The 19,373-nt window shown below is 36.2% G+C and overlaps 1 protein-coding gene across 1 annotated transcript in view; it reads left to right on the top strand.

Annotated features, from left to right (window-relative positions):
- The window catches only part of HIBADH (3-hydroxyisobutyrate dehydrogenase), an 86,450-nt gene that overhangs the window by 54,009 nt on the left and 13,068 nt on the right, over nucleotides 1-19,373 (top strand). The window contains exons 5-6 of the mRNA XM_058833096.1: nucleotides 15,509-15,642; nucleotides 16,185-16,261. Coding sequence (XP_058689079.1) covers nucleotides 15,509-15,642; nucleotides 16,185-16,261 — 211 coding nt within the window. The remainder of the gene's footprint in view (nucleotides 1-15,508; nucleotides 15,643-16,184; nucleotides 16,262-19,373) is intronic.

Below are 19,373 nucleotides of genomic sequence, written 5' to 3'. Positions count from 1 at the left end.
AAGAGTGGAAGCCAAACTAATAGGTAAATAGAGTGGACTGAAGTACACAGTTTGGAAAGTTGTGTTTATTTGGTTGTCATCTACCTGCCTTCAGGCAAAAGTGGCAGGTCCTTTTTTTTTCTCCAAGTTCATCAGTGAACTCCATGTTGCTGCTGTTATAGGAAGCCACCACCACCTTCAAAATATTTGTGAGATGCTTTGGCAGTCTCTCCAATATGGGAATTCTGGGTAAACTGTTATTTAATACGAGTTGTGTATTTGATACCTTGTTTGGTGCAGAACCTGCAACTTGATGTGATTTGTAGCACCTACTTGGCAGAGTCAGGACTATGGAGGGTTGTTACCTTAGTCTGAATGGACTGCTCTGTTTCTGAGCTTAGATTGTGTCAAGGAGCTGTTTGGAAAGGAGAAGAACAAGTTCCCAATCCCTTGTTCCTCTTCTTCTCCAGAAGGTAAATGGGTTGAAATAGGGTTTGTTCAAACAGAACAAAAATGTGTATGGGAAAGAGTCTGTAAAAGGGCTCATAGAACGAGTGTGCAGTGAGGAATCACGGAGGCAAAGCAGCTTTGTGTAGCAGGAGAGGGCTGCATGGCTTTGTGAGAGCAGAAGATACAGTCTAGCTGCAAGACTCCTAGGTGAGCTAATCTGCAATGGACTAAGAGAGCACCATGATTGTGAAGGTGGTCATTAGTTGCAGGTAACAGAAGATGTTTTTGACATCCTGGCAGAGAGGTGTACAGTTTGTGTTTGATGGATATCTAAATGCAGCCCCTCTGTGTTAACTCTTTTTATTACTGTGTCTGGAGTTCCTAAGAGTGAGCACTATGGCTGTGCTACTGTATGGCAAACCCCTCTTTGCCTCAAAGTTTGGAGGAGGGGTGCAGAGAAGGTTTTAATGGCTGTCAGATGTTACCCCTTCGGGTAGCAGCAGTATTTGCAGCTACACAGGACAGCCTTTGCAAAACAGGCCAACACTTGCTAGTCAGCTGGCACACAAGAACTGTTTGGTTTCTGAATGGAAAAGCAAAGCTTAAACATGTGTCTGTGCTGGCAGCATGAATTACTTTCCTGCCTAAGTGTCCAGAATTCCTTTATTCCTTCTTTACATTTCCAGCAGAGCTCTCAACTGGGAATTCAGACATCAGGGCTTTGTCCAAGTTTTAGTCAAGTCATTTGACATGTTCCTCTTTCCTTGGCTGCTAGTGGTTATAAGTCAATACTTGGAATGTTCATTCTTGTCCCACCCACTGTCATTCCATTCATATGTGGGCAGTTTTGGGGATTTCATTCAGGTTTCTTCCAGTCCCTTGTCCTGAAAATCCCTTAGCCCTTTCAGTACCAGGTGACAACAATAAAAAATGAGGGGTGAAACCATTGTGGGTTTCATTTTAAAAGTAACTGTACTGTGTTTTAACAATAAATCATAGTAGTTACTGTGCTTGTGTCAGTTAATATAACTTGACAGATAAATGCCATGTAGTCCTCCCAGCTTCAGTCTGAGTTATTTATATACTGTTATGTAGAGAATCCTGAAAAGCTGGCTGAAAAGTTTTGCATCTTTTAATAAGGCTCCCAGCCAAGTTAAATTTAAAAGACATATGGAGAATATATAGCAAGATTGTACTAACCTCATTGTGACTGAGAAAACATGTATTTTTCTTGTTTCCCTGGTTTATTCTCCAAAGAGAACAGAAAAAATATATTAAAATTTTGTTGAGTTGGGCTCTGTCATGGTACTGAATTACAAAAGAAAAAAAAAATTAACTATAAATGTAAAAAAATGGGGGGATTGCCTTCACTGTAACTGGCACAAGTTTCTAATCATCTTGAAGTGTATTCTTTTTACAAAGCTAAGGTAGCTTTCTTCTGTGACCTATGCAGCATCACTCATACAAGCTGTTTCCTATTTACAAATCAGTATTTTTATTGCCTCAGTGACCTTAGAAAAGCAAGAACGATTTCTGATCATTTCCTGATATGAATTGACAGTAGCAAGTCCTACAATAGGATATGCTAATTTTTTCTCTTACTTGTATCAACTTGGGGTTTGTATTTGGACAGCCATTTTGAAATGTTTCACTGTATATCAAAATAATAAGTCCTAATGGATTGCTTCCTGCTTGACTAGGCAAAAGTATTTCTTTCCTTTTTTTTTTAATGTATGCCCAAGCAAGTTTAAAAGAAACAGTAGAGCAAAATAAAGTAGATTTGCTGTTAATGGCCTTGCTTGATAAGGTATTTATATTCTGCATATGGTTTTATTATATATTAAATTCTGACAATAAGGTAGCTTTTCCTCTCTGAGGTCAGTAGTGTTCAGATTAATCAGGTTGACATTTCATGCCGGTGGGTCATGAACTGTTGATAATAGCATTAAATGGTGATTCAGTTGCTGCAGGGAGCGCAGCTCATTATCCAGTCACTATATTAAATCATCGCCACAAACAGCTAGAGTCCTGTGTGTGTGCCTGCACACATCTGCACACACACACGGAAATCAGGGTGGAAATCTCTGTCCTGTAGCTATCCATTTCTCTGTTCAGAGCAACTGTTAAAGCTGTTTCCGGCATACAGGGATGATGGACATCTCCCCATTTGGTAGACCGGATTAGTTTTCTTTGAAAAATCTGTTTATGTATGAAATAGAACTGTGCGGTTTATTTTCTAGCTTCTGTCCAAAAATGGGGAATCATTTTTTTAGCCAGTTCTGTGTTAGACAAAAGTGAAGAAAAATGCGTGTTCATCCTTACTGCAGCGTTAGTGTTGGGAAAAAAAGCAAGATGGAAAATGAAAACAATGGAAATTCAAATTGCTTGTATTCATTGAGTATGAATTTTTATTTAATGCTGTGTTTCAGGGCTTCTATATTAGTTTCAGATGTGCTACTTCCTGTTAGAAACATTAATACTTAAAAAAAAAAAAATTAGATATTGCCCTAGTTCAAGAAAAAGTGTATCTATCATAATGGAAAATTTTAAAATAGAACAGTCTAAATAGCTTAACAGTGGATTAACTAAGTTGAATGAGGGAAAATTCCACCCTCATGCTTAAAGATTTTTCAGGTAAATGTAAATCTTACTTTTAAGTTGCATTGTTCTTAAATTAAATTTTAGTAAAGAGTATTGCAAGGCATGTGTCCAGCAAATAATAAGAAATGTTGGGGTTTTTTTCTGCTACCTGGAGCAGAGAACTGTGGAGTTTTCTCTCTCCCTGTCCTCTACCTCCTCCAGCCAAGCCAGTGTAATTTGTTTTAGTGCAAAACTGTTGTTCAAAGACAATGCTTAGAGGTACTTCACTTTAAGGTATACACAGGCTGGCTTGAAGTATGAGCTTCTCAAGGTCTTCGTAATTGACACTAGAAAAGTATTTTATTTTAACATATTATATATAAGAAATTATGTTTAATAAGTATATAAATATTAATTACCATGAGAACTGTGTTAACATCAGTATTAACTTTAAAACTGAGAAGTTGTGGGGTTTTCATATAGATGTGTGTTTTTATACATTTATATAAATGGTTACAGAGCGGGAAACCATTTTGTGAAGAAATTAGCACGCTATATAAAATTTAAGGGAAGTTTTAAAAAAAGCTATCTTGAAGGGAAACATTTTAAATTCTTTAAACTGCTTTAAAAAAAAAAAAATTAAGGTTAAATAGCTGCTAAAACTGCCAAGAGAACATGAAAAAGCTGTAGGCCGCTAGAGGTCACTATTTGGTAATCAACTTCTAATGAACCAGAACTGTCGAGAAGGCCAATAAATTACACTGTGGATTTTTCTAATTATGAATTCCTATTTAATCATTCAATGACAAGTTAACTGTGGCAGCGGTTCTATGTACTTTGCATACACAGTTATGTTAATGTACTATTATATTTCTTAGGATGGAGGTCCTCCATCATTAGAGCAGTTCATTACCAAAGAGTCTCTTATCTAATCATAATTACTGATTATGAGAAATAATTAACTTTGTTACCCTCTTGATTCTGTTCGTTGGCAAAATGCAGTCTTTCTCTTTTCTTGTTTTTTAAATGGAAAGCCAGGCCAAGTACTGCTTCTCAATACCTTTTCATTACAGAAAAAGTAATTTTGTGCAAAATTGCCTAAGTTGCAGGGTTGGAATACCTACAGGTAGTACAGAAAAAAGAAATACACAAATATTGTAGTGGTGCCCCTTAAGCTGTCATTTAGCACAGTTAAATATGAAAATGTGTTTTGTTTCATGAAAGTACAGCCTTTGGAGCATGTAAACTTTTGTAAATTTAAACCATATGATTGCATATTGGCTCATCATGAAACAATAAAAATAATCATAAAAATAGTATCTCTTCTTAAAAATATTTCCATTTTAAACTCAGAATTAGTTCATACATAAAGAAATATGACTTTTAATTAAATTACAAGGATTTAAACTCATTGTATAAGTGGCATCAAATACATTTGAGAACACTGAAAAGTACATTGCATTTTAGGCTGGAGGACAACATTAAATCTAGTTCTCTGAAAGACATGTACTGTGCATTTTGCAGAGAGGTAATAATAGAATTATGTGTAGAGGATCCCTGAAAAGGAAATAGAATTGGGAAAGGCCATGAAACAAAGGGATTCTTCAAATGGAATCTTTCCAATTTAGGCTGTTTTTCTAGCAGTTGTTGCAATCTTGTTACTGTACTGCTTTGCCTTTCAGTGCCTTAAATCTTGGAGAATTAACTTTGACTATACTGAAATTAGGCAGCAGAAAGTGATTTGTTACTTTTTGGTAATAGTTAGGCATGCTTTAAAATAAGCATGTATTTTAAAGGAGAAGCTGAAAGATAAGACTGTGTGGGCTGTTGACTGTATCCAGAGGCAAGATTCAATGCCAAAGTGCTTAAAGAAAGCACAGACAAAGCAATGCACTCTGATGATGGTTCAGATTGTCAGAAAAACTCTTGGTCTCATACCACCGATGACACTTGAAGGGACAGAGTTCAAAAGTTCATTCAAAAATGTTCAATGCAATCTTTACTCCTATTATTTATGCATTTCTTTCCAATTTCATTTACTAAACCTCTGTCGTCCTCTCACAGACTGTACCCAAAACAGGTAAAATTAAAACTTTCAGCTAAGCAGCTCTCCAGAGGAAAATACTGGAGACTGATTTATTTTTAAATGACCTGTCTGACACTTCTTCCTGGGTACACATTTCTATTTTATTTTAAAATTGTTTTAGATTCCTTCTATTAAATATGAGGTATTTTTTAAATGTTGTGAATGGAAATATGACTCTATTGATTTAGATTGGCATGTGGCATTGCTACATCTTCAGCTCTTTAAGGTTAAACCAGAAATGCTTAGGAACATATATGGTATGTTATCCACCCCATTTAAATGCTTTTTGTTTCATTTTTCTGAGTTTTTGTCTTTATTTTCTTATATGACATGAAAGGACTAATGAATGCATCAATAGAAATTTACCTGCTTCTGCAGCTGGCTTTTTAAGAAGCAGACCTTTTATTGAGAGGAACACTTGAACCCATACCTGTTGAATAATGCAGTTTAAATGCATATTTCAGTGTCACTGTATTTTTCTTTTTTAGGAATGTGCTTAATGCCTTCGTTATTCAGAAAAAAAACATGCCATGTTTTGTTGGGTTTAGGGGCCTATGGGAAGGTAATATGATAGTGTTTCAAGTATTTCGTTTTTGTAAAAGGGGATTGATATCTTATTAGAGCTGATATATTTTTTCTTGAAGATTCTTGTTTTGTGGTTATAATGAAGAGGTTTCTTCAGCTTTTATGTATCTATTCCACAGCACTGTGTAAATATAGTTATATTTTGCTGTGGAGTTAAGGTGGAATGAAAGTATTTTATACGTTCCAGAGACATTCAAGTCCAAGTAGTAAAATCTGCAAAAGTGACGACTAACAGCTGACTGCTTCTTGTGATTCAAAGAGCTCAGCAAGACTGGCCACACATCTGGTTTTGTTGGTCATGCATTTGGATCTATGTTGTTCAGTCAAAATGGATGTGTTGAAAAGCTGTGATCACAAGGTGGATTGTTGTTTCTATTTATGGCTTTTGGTTATTCCACACAAACATTAAGCTTCTGGAGGCTTGATGTTCATTTTGGTATTGTCCGTGAACTGGAGTTAGAACAACTAACTATAAGAATATAAGAATAGCTTTTCTGGGATATTGCCTTCTCTTTTTCAAAGAGAACATCATAAATGTCTATCCCTTTGTGTTTTTTCTTCTAGTCACACAACAATCTATTTTCTGGTTGCTGATTTTCTGCATAGAGTAGAAGCTTTTCAAGAAAGCGAGGTTATGATGATATTGGAAATGCAGCTCTTCCGTCTTTCTAACACCAGACAAAAATTATTCTTGATTTTGCACTAAGGGATTTGGATAACATTTTATTTCTAGGACTTGAAGCCTCATTGATCAAGACAAGAATTGTGTCTACCGAATTTTAGTTGTGTGGAGGGTTAACAGCGGCCTGCATAGTGGAGGAACTGCATGCATGTTCATGTTTAATTTTTGGACTTCTCCTAAAAGACCAGAATCTCAAGCAGTAGTCCTGGGCAAGATTAGTTTTCTTTGAAGAAGGACTATTTTCTTTGTTTCTTTCGTATTCAATATTTCACATGTATTTGATGCTGTGCTTGCTCAGAACCCAGAGACAGTTAATCAGACAGCTCAGCATCATGTGCTTTACATTTAGACTGTCCGAAATTTGCTTTGAAATTTTGGGATCTTTTATATGTGGAACGTATTGCTTCATCACTGGCTGTCCAGCCTTCTTGCTAATGTTCAGATAAAAAATTAAATACTTGTTTTCAACTGTGCTGAGCTCTGTGCATGTATTTTTGCTGTCCACAACTGTAGATATATGCATCTGTTGTTGTTAAGTTTTAATATTTCTTTATAGGTCTGGAGATGAGATTTAGACCATATGTATAAATATTAGGGATGTGTAAATGTAGTCTGGTACTCCAGCAACACTGAAAGGGTGTTTCTGTTGTCTGTGATTCTGTAGTGTGGAGTATCGCTCAAAGGTGGAGAATGGGAAAGATGACTGTCACAAGTTGCTGTTTTTTAATGTTTTTAATACAATATTTTGGGTATTAAAAATAAGCAAATAAGTTAATCAATCATACTGTATTTCCTTTCTTACTGCATTGCTGTTAACCTTTTTACTTTCTAACTTTTCAGGTGCTTTGGTATTTCTCTTTGACGTTACAATGACTAGAACTAAATGTAGTGCTTTTAAAAAAATGCTGCAGACAGAACAATTTCATCAGGCCTTTCAGCTTGTATTTCTGTTGAAAAAATTGAAGTATCTTATGTGTGCATTTGCCTTTGCAACTTATTTTCTTTGGCTGATCCTTTGGAGGCATCAGTTGCGACTTACTACCATCTCGTAAAATTTTCTTCCTGCATCTCTTTCATATTAAACTGCCGCAACAACAGCTTCTAGTCAGTTTTTGCATGATTTATTGAGAGGACATATTCTTTCCTGTGTTTTGGCATCATTCTATAATACATCTAAATCAAATTGAAGATCTTTATTCCACCATCCATGGCCAAGTTCAAGTACGAATCCCTATGCAAATCTACTCAGGCCTTCTTTTGAAAACTTAAAGCTTCTCATGACCATTTTGCCTATTTTGTTTATTCAGTTGTTTATTCTTCCACCTCCACTACTTTCTACTTTCCATTTGTGATTATGTTTACATAATTTTTTCTGTTCCCAAAAGGGATAGCACTTCTCAGATTGGCATGTGGGACTGGAGAGTTTGGAATTGGCTTTGTCTTTGGATATCACCTAGCAAAATTGGGACCCATATGTGACAGCAAGTGGAATGCTAAAGAAGGGCTCTTAGAGCAGTCTCTGCCTGCATCGTCTACCTTCATATTATTCTGGGAGGCAAAATCTGTTTAATTACAACTTCTCATGCTGGGCTGCCCAGCACAGGTAGCATATTGCTCACCTCTCTTGCATCTTTCTTTCAGTGTCTACTACTGCTAGGAAAATAGCTGCATGGAGCATTAATGCTGATGCACACAGTCTGATCCACTCGTCTTCATTCTTGCCTGTGCTTGTGGGAGAGGGGGTGGAGGAGGAGGAGGAGGGAATTATTATTCTGCTGCTGACACAGGGAGAATGTGAGTGGCTTGATGCAACAGAAGATTATGTTCCCTGAGGATAAACAAACAGAAGGAGATAAATTAGGAGAGAGGATAATCCTGTTAATATGTGCATTCCTTAATTCTGATCCAGTTTTTCAAAATGTATGTTTTCATAGAGGTTAAAAATTTAATTAATACCTGTAAACCATCTCTTCAAGTTTACCTTTTAGATTGTGGAGCGGGGTTTTCAGTTGGCATTTGAGATGCACAAATTTGCTTATAAACAGGAATCATAAATTGTAATATGAATATCATGTGAGGCAAACATAATAATGTGCACGTCACCACCCCTTCCTTAATTTTAAAATGACTAACTTTGGTTCTCTGAACTTTTTCACAATGCTGTTTGTTAGGAAGTCGGGGCAGCTTATTCCTTGCAATCTTCTTGTTGCTTTTTCAGCAGAAGCTGGGCCATTGTGATATTTATCTGAATTCAAACAAGGCTAATTAAAAGAGCTGCTGACAGTTGTTGTGATCTGACTTTGACTGGAGCTTGATGGTCATTATGGGTAAATAATGAACTAGGTCTGCAAATGTAGCAGCTGCCAACTTGGGATAGAAGAACAGCTATTGCGTCCAATTTAAGGATCTATCGACCGTTTCCCTTTTCCCTGCAGATCTTCTTCCTAGCAGAAAACTAATGTTTTATACTGCTTTGTTTTGTGGTTTCAGCTATTTCTGATATAGTCTATAATTTCCTCTTAAATATTTAACCTAGTCCATTATTAGCTTTCAGAGTTAACAACTTTTCCATTGGGCTTTCTTTGCATTTTTATTTTGTTTTGTTTCGTGGGTGGGTTTTTTGCAGTTTGTTTTTTATGTACAGTATAACTACTTATATAATGATGATCATGTGTATTTAATTTGCCTGTTGCTGCAGAATAAAAATCCACTAGGTTTTTTTTCTCTGTACAGCCATAATCTCACAAATTGTATAATTCGATTATGCTGTAAAAGAGATGTTTTTACTTCCTTAAGCGTGCTTTTGTCTGGATTAATATTTGAGTGCTTGTTGTATAAATCTTGAAATCACTGACCTGAACCTCCATTTCCATTTTTGCTCAAAAATCACTAGCTTATGAGGTACAGTGATGCAAAGCTCTATTTGTCAGAAGAGAGAAACAGCAATGCCTTTCATTAAGGGGCACTTCCAAGTGCGTTGTCGCTTCATCATGAGCTTTGCCTTGTCCCATTAGCAAGTAGGAATGGTACCTTAAAGGGAAAATGGCAAATTTTAATAATACATTAATTCAACTTTCTTCTAGAATCCCTGGCATTATAAATGCAGTACAAACCACAGAATTTGATATACAGAAGAACTTGGTGCATCTTCCCGGCATTTGCTCAGCTGCCATTAGAAAAGGCAGCGTATATTATGTAAAATGTAGGGAGGCACTTGTGCATTAGTGCATAATGCGGCAGAACTAGGGATCTTGCTGGGAAGAAATGATCCCAAGCGTGCCCCTAAAAGACAAGTCTTGCTTTGAGATATAATGATGAAAAATTGCCCATTTATTTGTGTCTTTGCGTTTCAGCAAAAACGAAAGTTGGACTCGTTGACTGTCGTGGTGCCGCGGGGGTTTTGTGCACGTTTGTGTGCGTCCGCGGGCACGGGTTTTTCCGTGCCTGCTTGGAAAGGCCAGCGATACGTTAACAAGGGGTTATGTTATGCTGGTTTATGTTAAACCAGATCACCCCCTAACATGTGCAGAGCCATTCATCTGTGTCACCAAAACCCAAGAGAACATCTGACATGGACTTCGAAACAGAAACAGTGATCACTTACAAATCAAACATGGCACGCTCTAAACCGATTGTGCACGGCAATCTTTTCGAGAAAGGACAACTAATTGAACATGATAAAGTGTAAAGTTAATTAACACCCTTAAATTTGTTGATTACTTTCACGGGATTATATTGTTCGTTGAGGAGCAGCTTTCTGTCCCAGCTGTCGCCTTTTTAGTGAATGTCGCTGGTAAACAATAGAGACACCATAACAAGTCGTAAATGGTCCCTGTGACAGCAGCCCCTTGTGAGGCTGCATCTGTAGAAAATGATTAGAACAATTGCATTTTAAAGACGGCTCACATTGCTGCCCGGTCCCATCGGCCCTCTTCTTTATCTCTGCTGATGGCAGACTGGTTAAAACATTTAAGTTCTTTTGAACAAATTCAGTGATTTACTGTGTTTTAGTTATACAGCAGCAGAATAGCTTCATAGGTCTAGCTTTGATGCTGATTTTTATAATAGGGAGAAACACAAGCCCTTGGAGTGGTGGTGTGCTATGGTTTGTTTTTTTCTGAGTCTGTTCCATTTACTTGTTTCCTGGAAATAGATTGATGATGGCAGACATTGTCTAAGAAGCAAGTAGAAAAAAATTGATACCCTACTTATATTTTATAAAATAACCACTCTCTTCATGGTTATTTTAAATTTATAGTATGGTTTTAAATATTCTTCTATTTCCAGTAGGGATTTATAGCTGATTTTGCCTGCACATGCCTTTTAATTGGTTTTAGATTTATATATGTAGCAAAACAATAGTAACCTTTTCAGTTAATCTTTCCTTGTGTGTCTTGGTTTAACTTTTCGTGGGTTGCAAAGACAAAGTGTTTGGTGTGAGCTGGCAGGTACTTAAAAAAATCTGCTTAGTCCTTAAAAATACACGCTCACACAAGGTACACAGATGCAGCCTCTCAAGCTCAGCCTATCTGAAAGAGAGCAAACATGACAAGAACCTGCTTGTTTGAGGCAGCTACAGTCGCTTAAACTGCATTTAAAAAAAAAAAAAAAAAATCAGAATAAAAGACCAGTGTTCCCTTGCACTTCCCAAAGTGGAACAGGCAAAACCTCAACTCCTGTGCTTGAAGGTGCAACATTGTAAAACAAGATAGAGGATTAAAACTCTAGCAATGTTCTTCTTATTTTTCTTTTTTTTTTCTTTCTTAATCTAGTTTAGATCACAAGATTAGCTGTTAAAATTGCAACTAGATGTTGAGTAGAAAAATAACAAAATAGATGTTTTTTTGCTGAAGCTTCTTGATATTACAGCCTTCATCTCCTGCTTCAGAGACTCTGAAACAGCTCAGTTCGTATCATTTTGGTCTCAGTTTTGTCAGCAATGAATTTTTTTATCTGCATGTGCAGTGCAACAGTGGTTTAAATATGTTGGCACAGGTATATGCTTGGGTGCATTGTCTTTCCAGCAGCATTGCTGCTTTCTGCATTGCCTCTGTGATGGTGCTGTAATGTGTAGCCTTACAAAATCACTTCTTTTTTAGTCATCTGCCCTCTGTTCTTACAGAAATGTAATAAAGCTGAAACTAAAAGCAGATACTTTCATATAGCATCTTTATATTAACATCTCTTTTCTAGCAAATTGTGTTCTTAATAATAAGCAAACTGATAGAAACTAGGCTGTTTTAATGATGTAGCTATAGAGCTAAGACCTTTCTGGGCTTTTTTTGGAACTGGAAAGATCAGTGGCAAGTTTCAAGACTTTTTGCAGCAACGTGAAATACTGTTTAAATAAGCACAGGAAAGTGAATGTGGAAGGGCAGCATGTCTGTCAAAAGAGACTGCTTGGCCTGGATGATAAAACTTGAGGTCATCTTCAGACTGTTCCAGGGTAGCTGCAACCAGTTGCTGTTGTTGCGTGAGAGCTCCTAAGTATCCATCCCTATTTTTGTCTAAAATGTTGAATAAGAACTGCTCTGTAGCAGGTTCGGTTCACTGAGTAATCCATTGGCATGAGAAGCACCTGGATTGAACTTGCCCCACAAGTAGCACAGCCAGATGTGACAGGATGCTTTGAAGTGCAATTCTTTATGTACCTCTTTTGATAAAAAAAACTTAGTTTTGCAGATCTTCATCCAAAACCTACTAGTACGCAGGTGGGAAACCCATCTCCAAGTGGATATGCCATACTGCAGTGCTACTCCTTAACTTTCCACCATTTTTTTTTCCCAGAGTCCTTTTTTTGCATATCACCTCAGCTGGCTAGATACAATATTTTTCTGCAATCCTGTTCCTGTCAGTTTATATCTCTGGGTCAAACTCTGGTGCTGTTGTGACCAACAGGCTTGGAGTTGATCTGCTCTGTGGGATCTGCTGGTGTGACAACCTTGCAGGATTCTGCACGAGTGTGGGTTATCATCCTAGAGAAGCCAAGTATAAGACTGCAGCCATGGGCTCCAGCAGTCTTGCTTTGCAGCAGAGGAGGAAATCTTAATACATGCTAATCATAGATTTCTTTGAAAACTGTTCCCCGAGGATGTAAAGAGACTTTTTGTATTTTAGAAAGAACAGGTAGATTTTAAATGACTTTTGACCCTCACAGCAGTGGTACATAAAACATTGTCTTAGGTGGTAAGACTTCCTTAAAAAAAATCAAAATATGAAAAATAATAGCATATTTAAATTGCATTAGCTGCTCTGCATCTCCACTTCTCGCTTTAGTCTTAAACACTGATAATACTTAGCTGGCTTGTGTTGTTGATATGGAAGCTGTTATTGTGAAAGAAGACTGCATTCTTGTATAATGATTTTTTTTAATTTCTATTTTTAGCTGAAGTTACAGTTCTTGTACTCCTAGACTCCATGCCAATTTTTTTTTTAATTGCCAGTCTTAAAAAATTGCTGCGTTGCTTGTTTGATTCTGATAAAATAGCAGATAGTTGGCAAGGACCCTAGATGATAAAATCTACAATGAAGTAAATAGGTTTTTGTTTTTAAAACAAGAATTTTCCAAGCCTTCTGCATTATACAACAAATTGCTCTCTTTTTTTCTACTTAACTAATTTATTTTTGCTTCTTGAAATGTGTTTGAACAAGTGAGAGAGTGCAGCTGTCAGAAGATTAACCAGCTGAAAACTATTGTCAGCATTAATTTTGCTCTAATAAATGAATCTCTGAAGCTATTTAGCAGTCTGTAATCTAGATACAAGGCTATTGACCTATGATGGATAGTACTGGATGTTGTTTGTAAGCTTTGACTTGGATTGTCTACTTAATTTGCTGCAGGTCAGATCACAGGATTAGTGGTAAAGGCCATTATGTGGTTTGAATAAAAATAGCTAGAGGAATGGAATGAAAATCATTGTGTTTACTAATGTAGCAATCTTTGCGGTCATGTACATAGTGAACTGGTAGCCAAAAAGACAACAATGACCTGTTTGTGCTAGCTAGTTCAGGCTTTGCTCTTAGCCCTGTTCCTGTGAGTTGCCTGGAGATCAAGTGAGATCAAGGATTGGCTGAAAACTGGGTGTTCTCAACCTGGGCAGGAAGATGTTAACCACTGTATGTATTTCAGTACCTCCACAGTGTTCTGTATACAGACCGATAGTTTTGTTCAAGCTATGGGTCTGAGTTCTTCTGGATGCTCCAGTGCTGGACTTAACTGTACAAAAAAGACAGATTTATTAGAGTGAGTCCAGCTAAGGGCCTGAAGCTGGCAAAGAGCGTGGAGCATCTTTCATATGAGGAGAGACTGAGAGAGCTGAGACTGCTCAGCGTGAAGGGAAGGTGCAGGGCAGATCTTACCAATGCACATAAAGATGTGATGGGAAAGACTTAAGTAAGGGAGCTACACTCTTCTCTGTAGTGCCCAGTGACAGGGCGGGAGGCACAAATCAAAACTCATGAAATTGCATCTGAAGCACAAGAAAACAGGTTTTTTTACTGTGAGGGTAGGCAAACAGTGGAAGAAGTTACCTAGAGAGGCTGTGGAGTCTCTATCCTTGGAGATACTGGAAAGCTGACTGGACACAGTCCTGGGCAATATGTCTCAGCTGGCCCTCCCTGAGCAGAGGGCTTGAATGATCTTGAGAAGTCATTTCCAACCCCAGAAATCCTGTGATTCTAGGTTCTAATATAGACTGAGCAGGTAATCACTGGGAGCATCTTTACTGATGCCTGGTTTTGCATAACTGGTAGGTATTTACTCTTTTTGGGACTTTGATATGTCAAATTTGTCTGGAATTTTTCAGTGACTTAAAAAGATGGTATATGATGAAAGACGGCATAGGAAAAATAAACACTTGGGAGATACAGAAAGAGGCATTTGTAGCCATATAGCCACACAGAGCAGTTGCATACAGAGAGAGCATCAATGGAAATTTTTATTGAAAAGAAAAAAAAAAAAAATTCAACAAATTCTTCTGTGTGAAAAGCTGCAGTGTAACTGTCCTTGAAGCTGTAAACGAAGTCCAAGACTGACCACTTCATTAGCTGTGGTACAGTAGTTTGGAGCACTGTAGCTAATTGAGCATGTTTAATTTGAAAGTTAGCTGTTACCTGCAGCTGTACACCCTAACTGGCCAATGCATGGCACAGAAAATTTATTGTGGCTATACTTTTTTCCAGAGTGAAAATTAGTGAGGAAGCTGATTTGTTCATCAGTTTAGGCCAAATTTTCCTAGCAGTTATACCTGTTAAATGCTGGCAATGAGGAAGTTAGGGATGTAGAGTAATTCATATTAGAATTAGGCTTCTTTTAAGGAATGTAATATTTCATGGAGTGGAGGTAATAAATATCACATAAAAAATTTGCTGGTGTTGTGCTTAAGAACTGTGTATTCAAAGAACTATGGTGTGTATTTACTGAACTGTGCTAACGACAGGACAGAGTACAGGAACAAAACTGGGAATAGTGTGTTTGTGTGTGTGTATGAGTATGAATAATTTTTACACTGTCTTCACGTAGTAATTGCATCGTTTTATATGCATTAAGTTTATGTGTGGGAAACTAATTTAAAGCTTCTCAGATTAAGGAGAATTTTGCTTCAGATTAAGAACATAATAAACTGCAGAAATCCAGAAGACTTGTTTTTATATGCCTGTGTCTTTTAGCTGTTCAATCATGTGAAATTCAAGGAAGCATTGATAAAAATTAGCCTAGGTTTGGAAAGGCGTATAAAAGCAGAGTTATCTTCGAGCAGTAGTTTGTTAATGGTTGTATGTAAAGGGTAGTTTGACAAAAGGGAAATTTTATTTCGTAATTCAGATATGGTGAATTTTGGAGATGTGAAAAGTTAGTTGTTTCTTTGTATAAACTGTAAAATGTGACTGCCAGTTTTATGCAAGTGTTACGACTTTTCTGCTAGTGTGCTTGGAAGATAAGGTGGTTTTATCTCCATCAAATGTTTCAGAATTTAGATTGCAGATCCTCTGAGTACTGGGAGTGTAGGGTTACTTTTACATAGAATTTGAGAAGCTCATCCTAAGTGAAGTATTAACTTTGCATCATCAGACCCTTACTGGTAAGAGAGACTGCCTAAGTTTTGAGGCTTTATAATAGTGTTACTAAATCCAATGTTATCTTGATTCAGGTGTTGGAGCTGCTCGAGCTGGAAACCTTACTTTCATGGTTGGTGGAGTGGAACAAGAATTTAATGCTGCCAAAGAGTTGCTGACATGCATGGGTTCTAATGTGGTTTACTGTGGAGAGGTTGGAACCGGACAGGTAATGCTTTTTGAAGGGCTAATAGCTATCTCAGTCTTTCCTTTTTCTGCCTTTTTATTTATTGATGCCTACTCTTTTACTTCAGAACTAAATGCATGATAATATATCTTCATACTTGTTTGCATGTCTCTAACCTTGTGTTTGTAAATAACCTCGTGGTACTTTTGTCCAGTGTGTTGTGTAACTTAACACCAAAATCTGACTAGTATTTCTCTACAGTGGCTTGTTGAGATTATACTTCTTAGAGGAGAGACCTTTTAATTTTGTTTCATCTGATTTTAGATTTATTGTGTGTTCTGAAGGACAAAGAGCCCCTACATGGCATGTATACTAACTGAGCAGTACTAAGAAAAAGAAGTATTTTTTAATCTGTGAAGGAGCCATAGAGCAACTTTCATTAACTTTGTGCTATCACAGATCTGTGTTTACTCCAGAAGAAAGCTGCCAGAACATACTTGATCATATTGCCTGGGCCGAGTTGATTTCTGTATGTTAGTTCTATGAAAATGCTTAAACTAATTGATGGTTTCACATGTTTGCAGGCTGCAAAGATCTGCAACAACATGCTCTTGGCCATAAGTATGATTGGAACTGCTGAGGCTATGAATCTTGGAATCAGGTTGGTTTGATTTTTGTGGTGGACTGAACACCACAAAAACATTTTTTCCATGTTTACAGTTTTTATGTATTATGGTTGACTTTTGATGAGACGATGATTAAAAGAAATAGGTAAACTTTTTGCCAGAAGTTGTCTTACAAAGCCATGAACAGGCTAAATGGATTATTTAACTAAAGGAGGTATTTTCAGCATGGAAATATTCTTGTGTTGTCTGCAAATGTTGTTACATTCTACATCTGAAGTTAAGAGTTTATTTGTTCTGCTGTAGTGCAGCATACAATAATGTTTGTGTTTTGTTATAAACATCCAGAGCTAATACAGAGGTAAGTTTTTGTTTGTATTCTAAGCTAATGTACAGTTTATTCAGAATATTATACTCCCACATGGCTCTCATTGGCTGTGTTTATTTCTTAAATTGTTTCAAGATATATTGTAAAGTGAAACTTCTACTACAGTGTGTATATCAAATTAAGATGAAAGCATAAAACAGAACATCTACCTTTCTTTGACTTTATGAGAGCACTTTGTCCTAATTGCCAAAACTCCTAGTTTGTCAAAAAGCTGCAGTATGCTCCACTACACTCTTGCTGATGCTGAAACTACCATTTCTTTTCTAGTATGTGGTACATCTAACTTTTAAGTGACATCATATTTAAGGAAAAATATTTTTATTTTATTTTTTTTGTTTTGCTGTGGGCTTTGTCACTTTGTTTCATTTTCCAATATAGTGCATGCAAGTACCAGTTCAGTATTAAGGTATTTAAACTTTAAAAAAATTCTTGTAGCCAGATCAAAATTATTTGCAAATTTATAGACAGAGAAGTCCCGTGTTTGAAGGGATTATCTTGCAATTGTGTATCTTTTAGGAGTTTTTCATTAATTACTTATCTGCACAGTTGCATCCTTAAAATTTGCCTGCTAAAACTACAGATACTATAAGTTCTTACCAACTGGGCTCAACTGTGTTCGTGTGGATTTGATACACAATAAAAACAGCAAGAGGGCATCAAATGTTTAAATAAATAAAAAAGAACACCTACATATGTGCACATACACAAGACAATGTAATGGATTCACATTTCCTCTTAATTACCATATCAAGATGCAGTTGTTTTATTGAATTGCCCTTGTCTCAGATGTTAGACTGTCTTGACCTATTAAGTTGTCATGTTGTAATTGAGATAAAAGAGGAATTTGCTTTGCATCAGTGCTAATTGGTTTATCAATATCCTGTACCATTTACATTTTAAAATTGAGAGTCTATAATATACTGAAGCATGTCTGCATCAAGCCATAATAAAACCAGTAGCATTGTTTACAACTTTTGTAATCCAGTGTTATCCAGAAAGCTTGCATTGGATTCTGCTTTAAGTCATGATTCACTTAATAAAGCATATGCAACTAATTTTTTGTTATAGTTTTATCTACATTTGTAGGAATGACTAAAATAAAACCAAGAGAAGTGGGGTATTCTGGGTGTGTAAGCCCTGTGAAGAGCAAGTTGATGTCTGCAGTCACTGTAGCTTGAAGATGTTTAGAATTTTTTTAGAATTTTTTTCCTTTTCCAGTTTAAATTTTGGCTGAATCTGTACTTAGAGTTTGTGAGCAAAAATCCAATCTGAAAGTAACAATATATAAGCCTTCCTACCCTACAATTAAGGTTATCAAGAAGGAACTATATTTATTGTAGAAGAAACCTGATTATTGTAAACCAAAGTATAGAAAGAGCAGGATCTCATTTAGTCAAAAACTGCATGAAGTTTAAGGCAGAGGTGGTTATTTAAAGCCTTATGAAGTAAAATAGAACCCTTGCATTTATTTTAATTTAGAATTATTTAAATCTTGAGAAGATTACTTCTGCTTATAAGTAGAATAAGAATTTTCCACTTGGAATGTGTAAAAATTTCTAATGTAGAAGTTTACAGTTTTCATTCTAATTATTAGAAGTTTTGCTATATTAATAAATTCAGGGGTTTTTTTTTCCTTCTAGTTTAAAGCTCAAAAGATAGTGTGGCTGCCTACTCTGAAGAGAGTAGGAACCTGAACTTGATTTATTAGATTGATGCTTACCTGGTGAAGAAAGTCTGACTTTGACTTAATAATGGTAAAGGATACTGAAAATCTAGAAATTCAGAATAGGAGTTGAGGAACTTAGATTTGTTCTTCACTTTCAGATAGAATATAAAATGTCTTTATGTCATGCATTGTGCATATCTGCTACATCATTTAAATTGAGTTCTAGGGACTTTGAATAGTTAATTATTTAGAATACTGCAGTCTGAACTAGATGTATCTACAAAATCATACTACAACACCTTCCATAAACAACTGTATACTCTGAACTTAAGTCTTAAAAACAGTGTGATATTAATTTTATTAATAGCTACTTCTCTAATGTTTTCATAAGTTATGCAGTCAAACTTTTTATTTGCTGAAGCAGTTAGAGTGACTTTTACTAAATTCAGATTTTTTAATTATTGTTTTATTTATTTTATACTTGAAATTACTGAATTTTTCCAAACTTCAGCGCCAGTAACAAATAGAATGTGGTGAGGAGGAAAGAAAACTGACATTAAAGAACAAAAATTCCACAATAAACTCCCAGAAAAATAGGCCATATTGCTATGTAATTTTGCATTTGTATTTCACTTGCTTTACTCAAACATCATCTTTATTTACTAATGAAGATGTCCATTTTCACTGGAAGATATTTGGATTAAGTTGCATAAATACTTTTTAAAAATATTCCCATTCTTAGTTCTGACCAATGAAATGCTTATGTTCAGTTTTTCCAGTACTTTCCTTATGATTTATGAGTGTTACTAGTAGAAGGTAAAAGGTGTGGCAGACATTAATTCACATTGTCATTTGTATTTTCTTTTCTTTCTAGCATGTTAGTACAACTTGTCAGTAGAAAAATCTTGAGCACATTTTGCTGTACAGTTTTATGAGTAGTGTGCATATTGCAAAATACTGACTTTCTGTGTCAAACTGACACACAGAGTACATGTAAACTGCACAAATAAGAAGTACAAACATGGAGTGATACTGTCCCCAGTCAGAAAATATTTTTCTTTTTCATTTTGCTGATTATCTTAGTGCCAATAACTTT

Source organism: Poecile atricapillus, chromosome 2 (genome assembly GCF_030490865.1).
Source record: "Poecile atricapillus isolate bPoeAtr1 chromosome 2, bPoeAtr1.hap1, whole genome shotgun sequence".
Classification (NCBI taxonomy): Eukaryota; Metazoa; Chordata; class Aves; order Passeriformes; family Paridae; genus Poecile; species Poecile atricapillus.
Note: the sequence above shows the minus strand (reverse complement) of the source record. Positions and strands in the feature narration are given on the sequence as shown.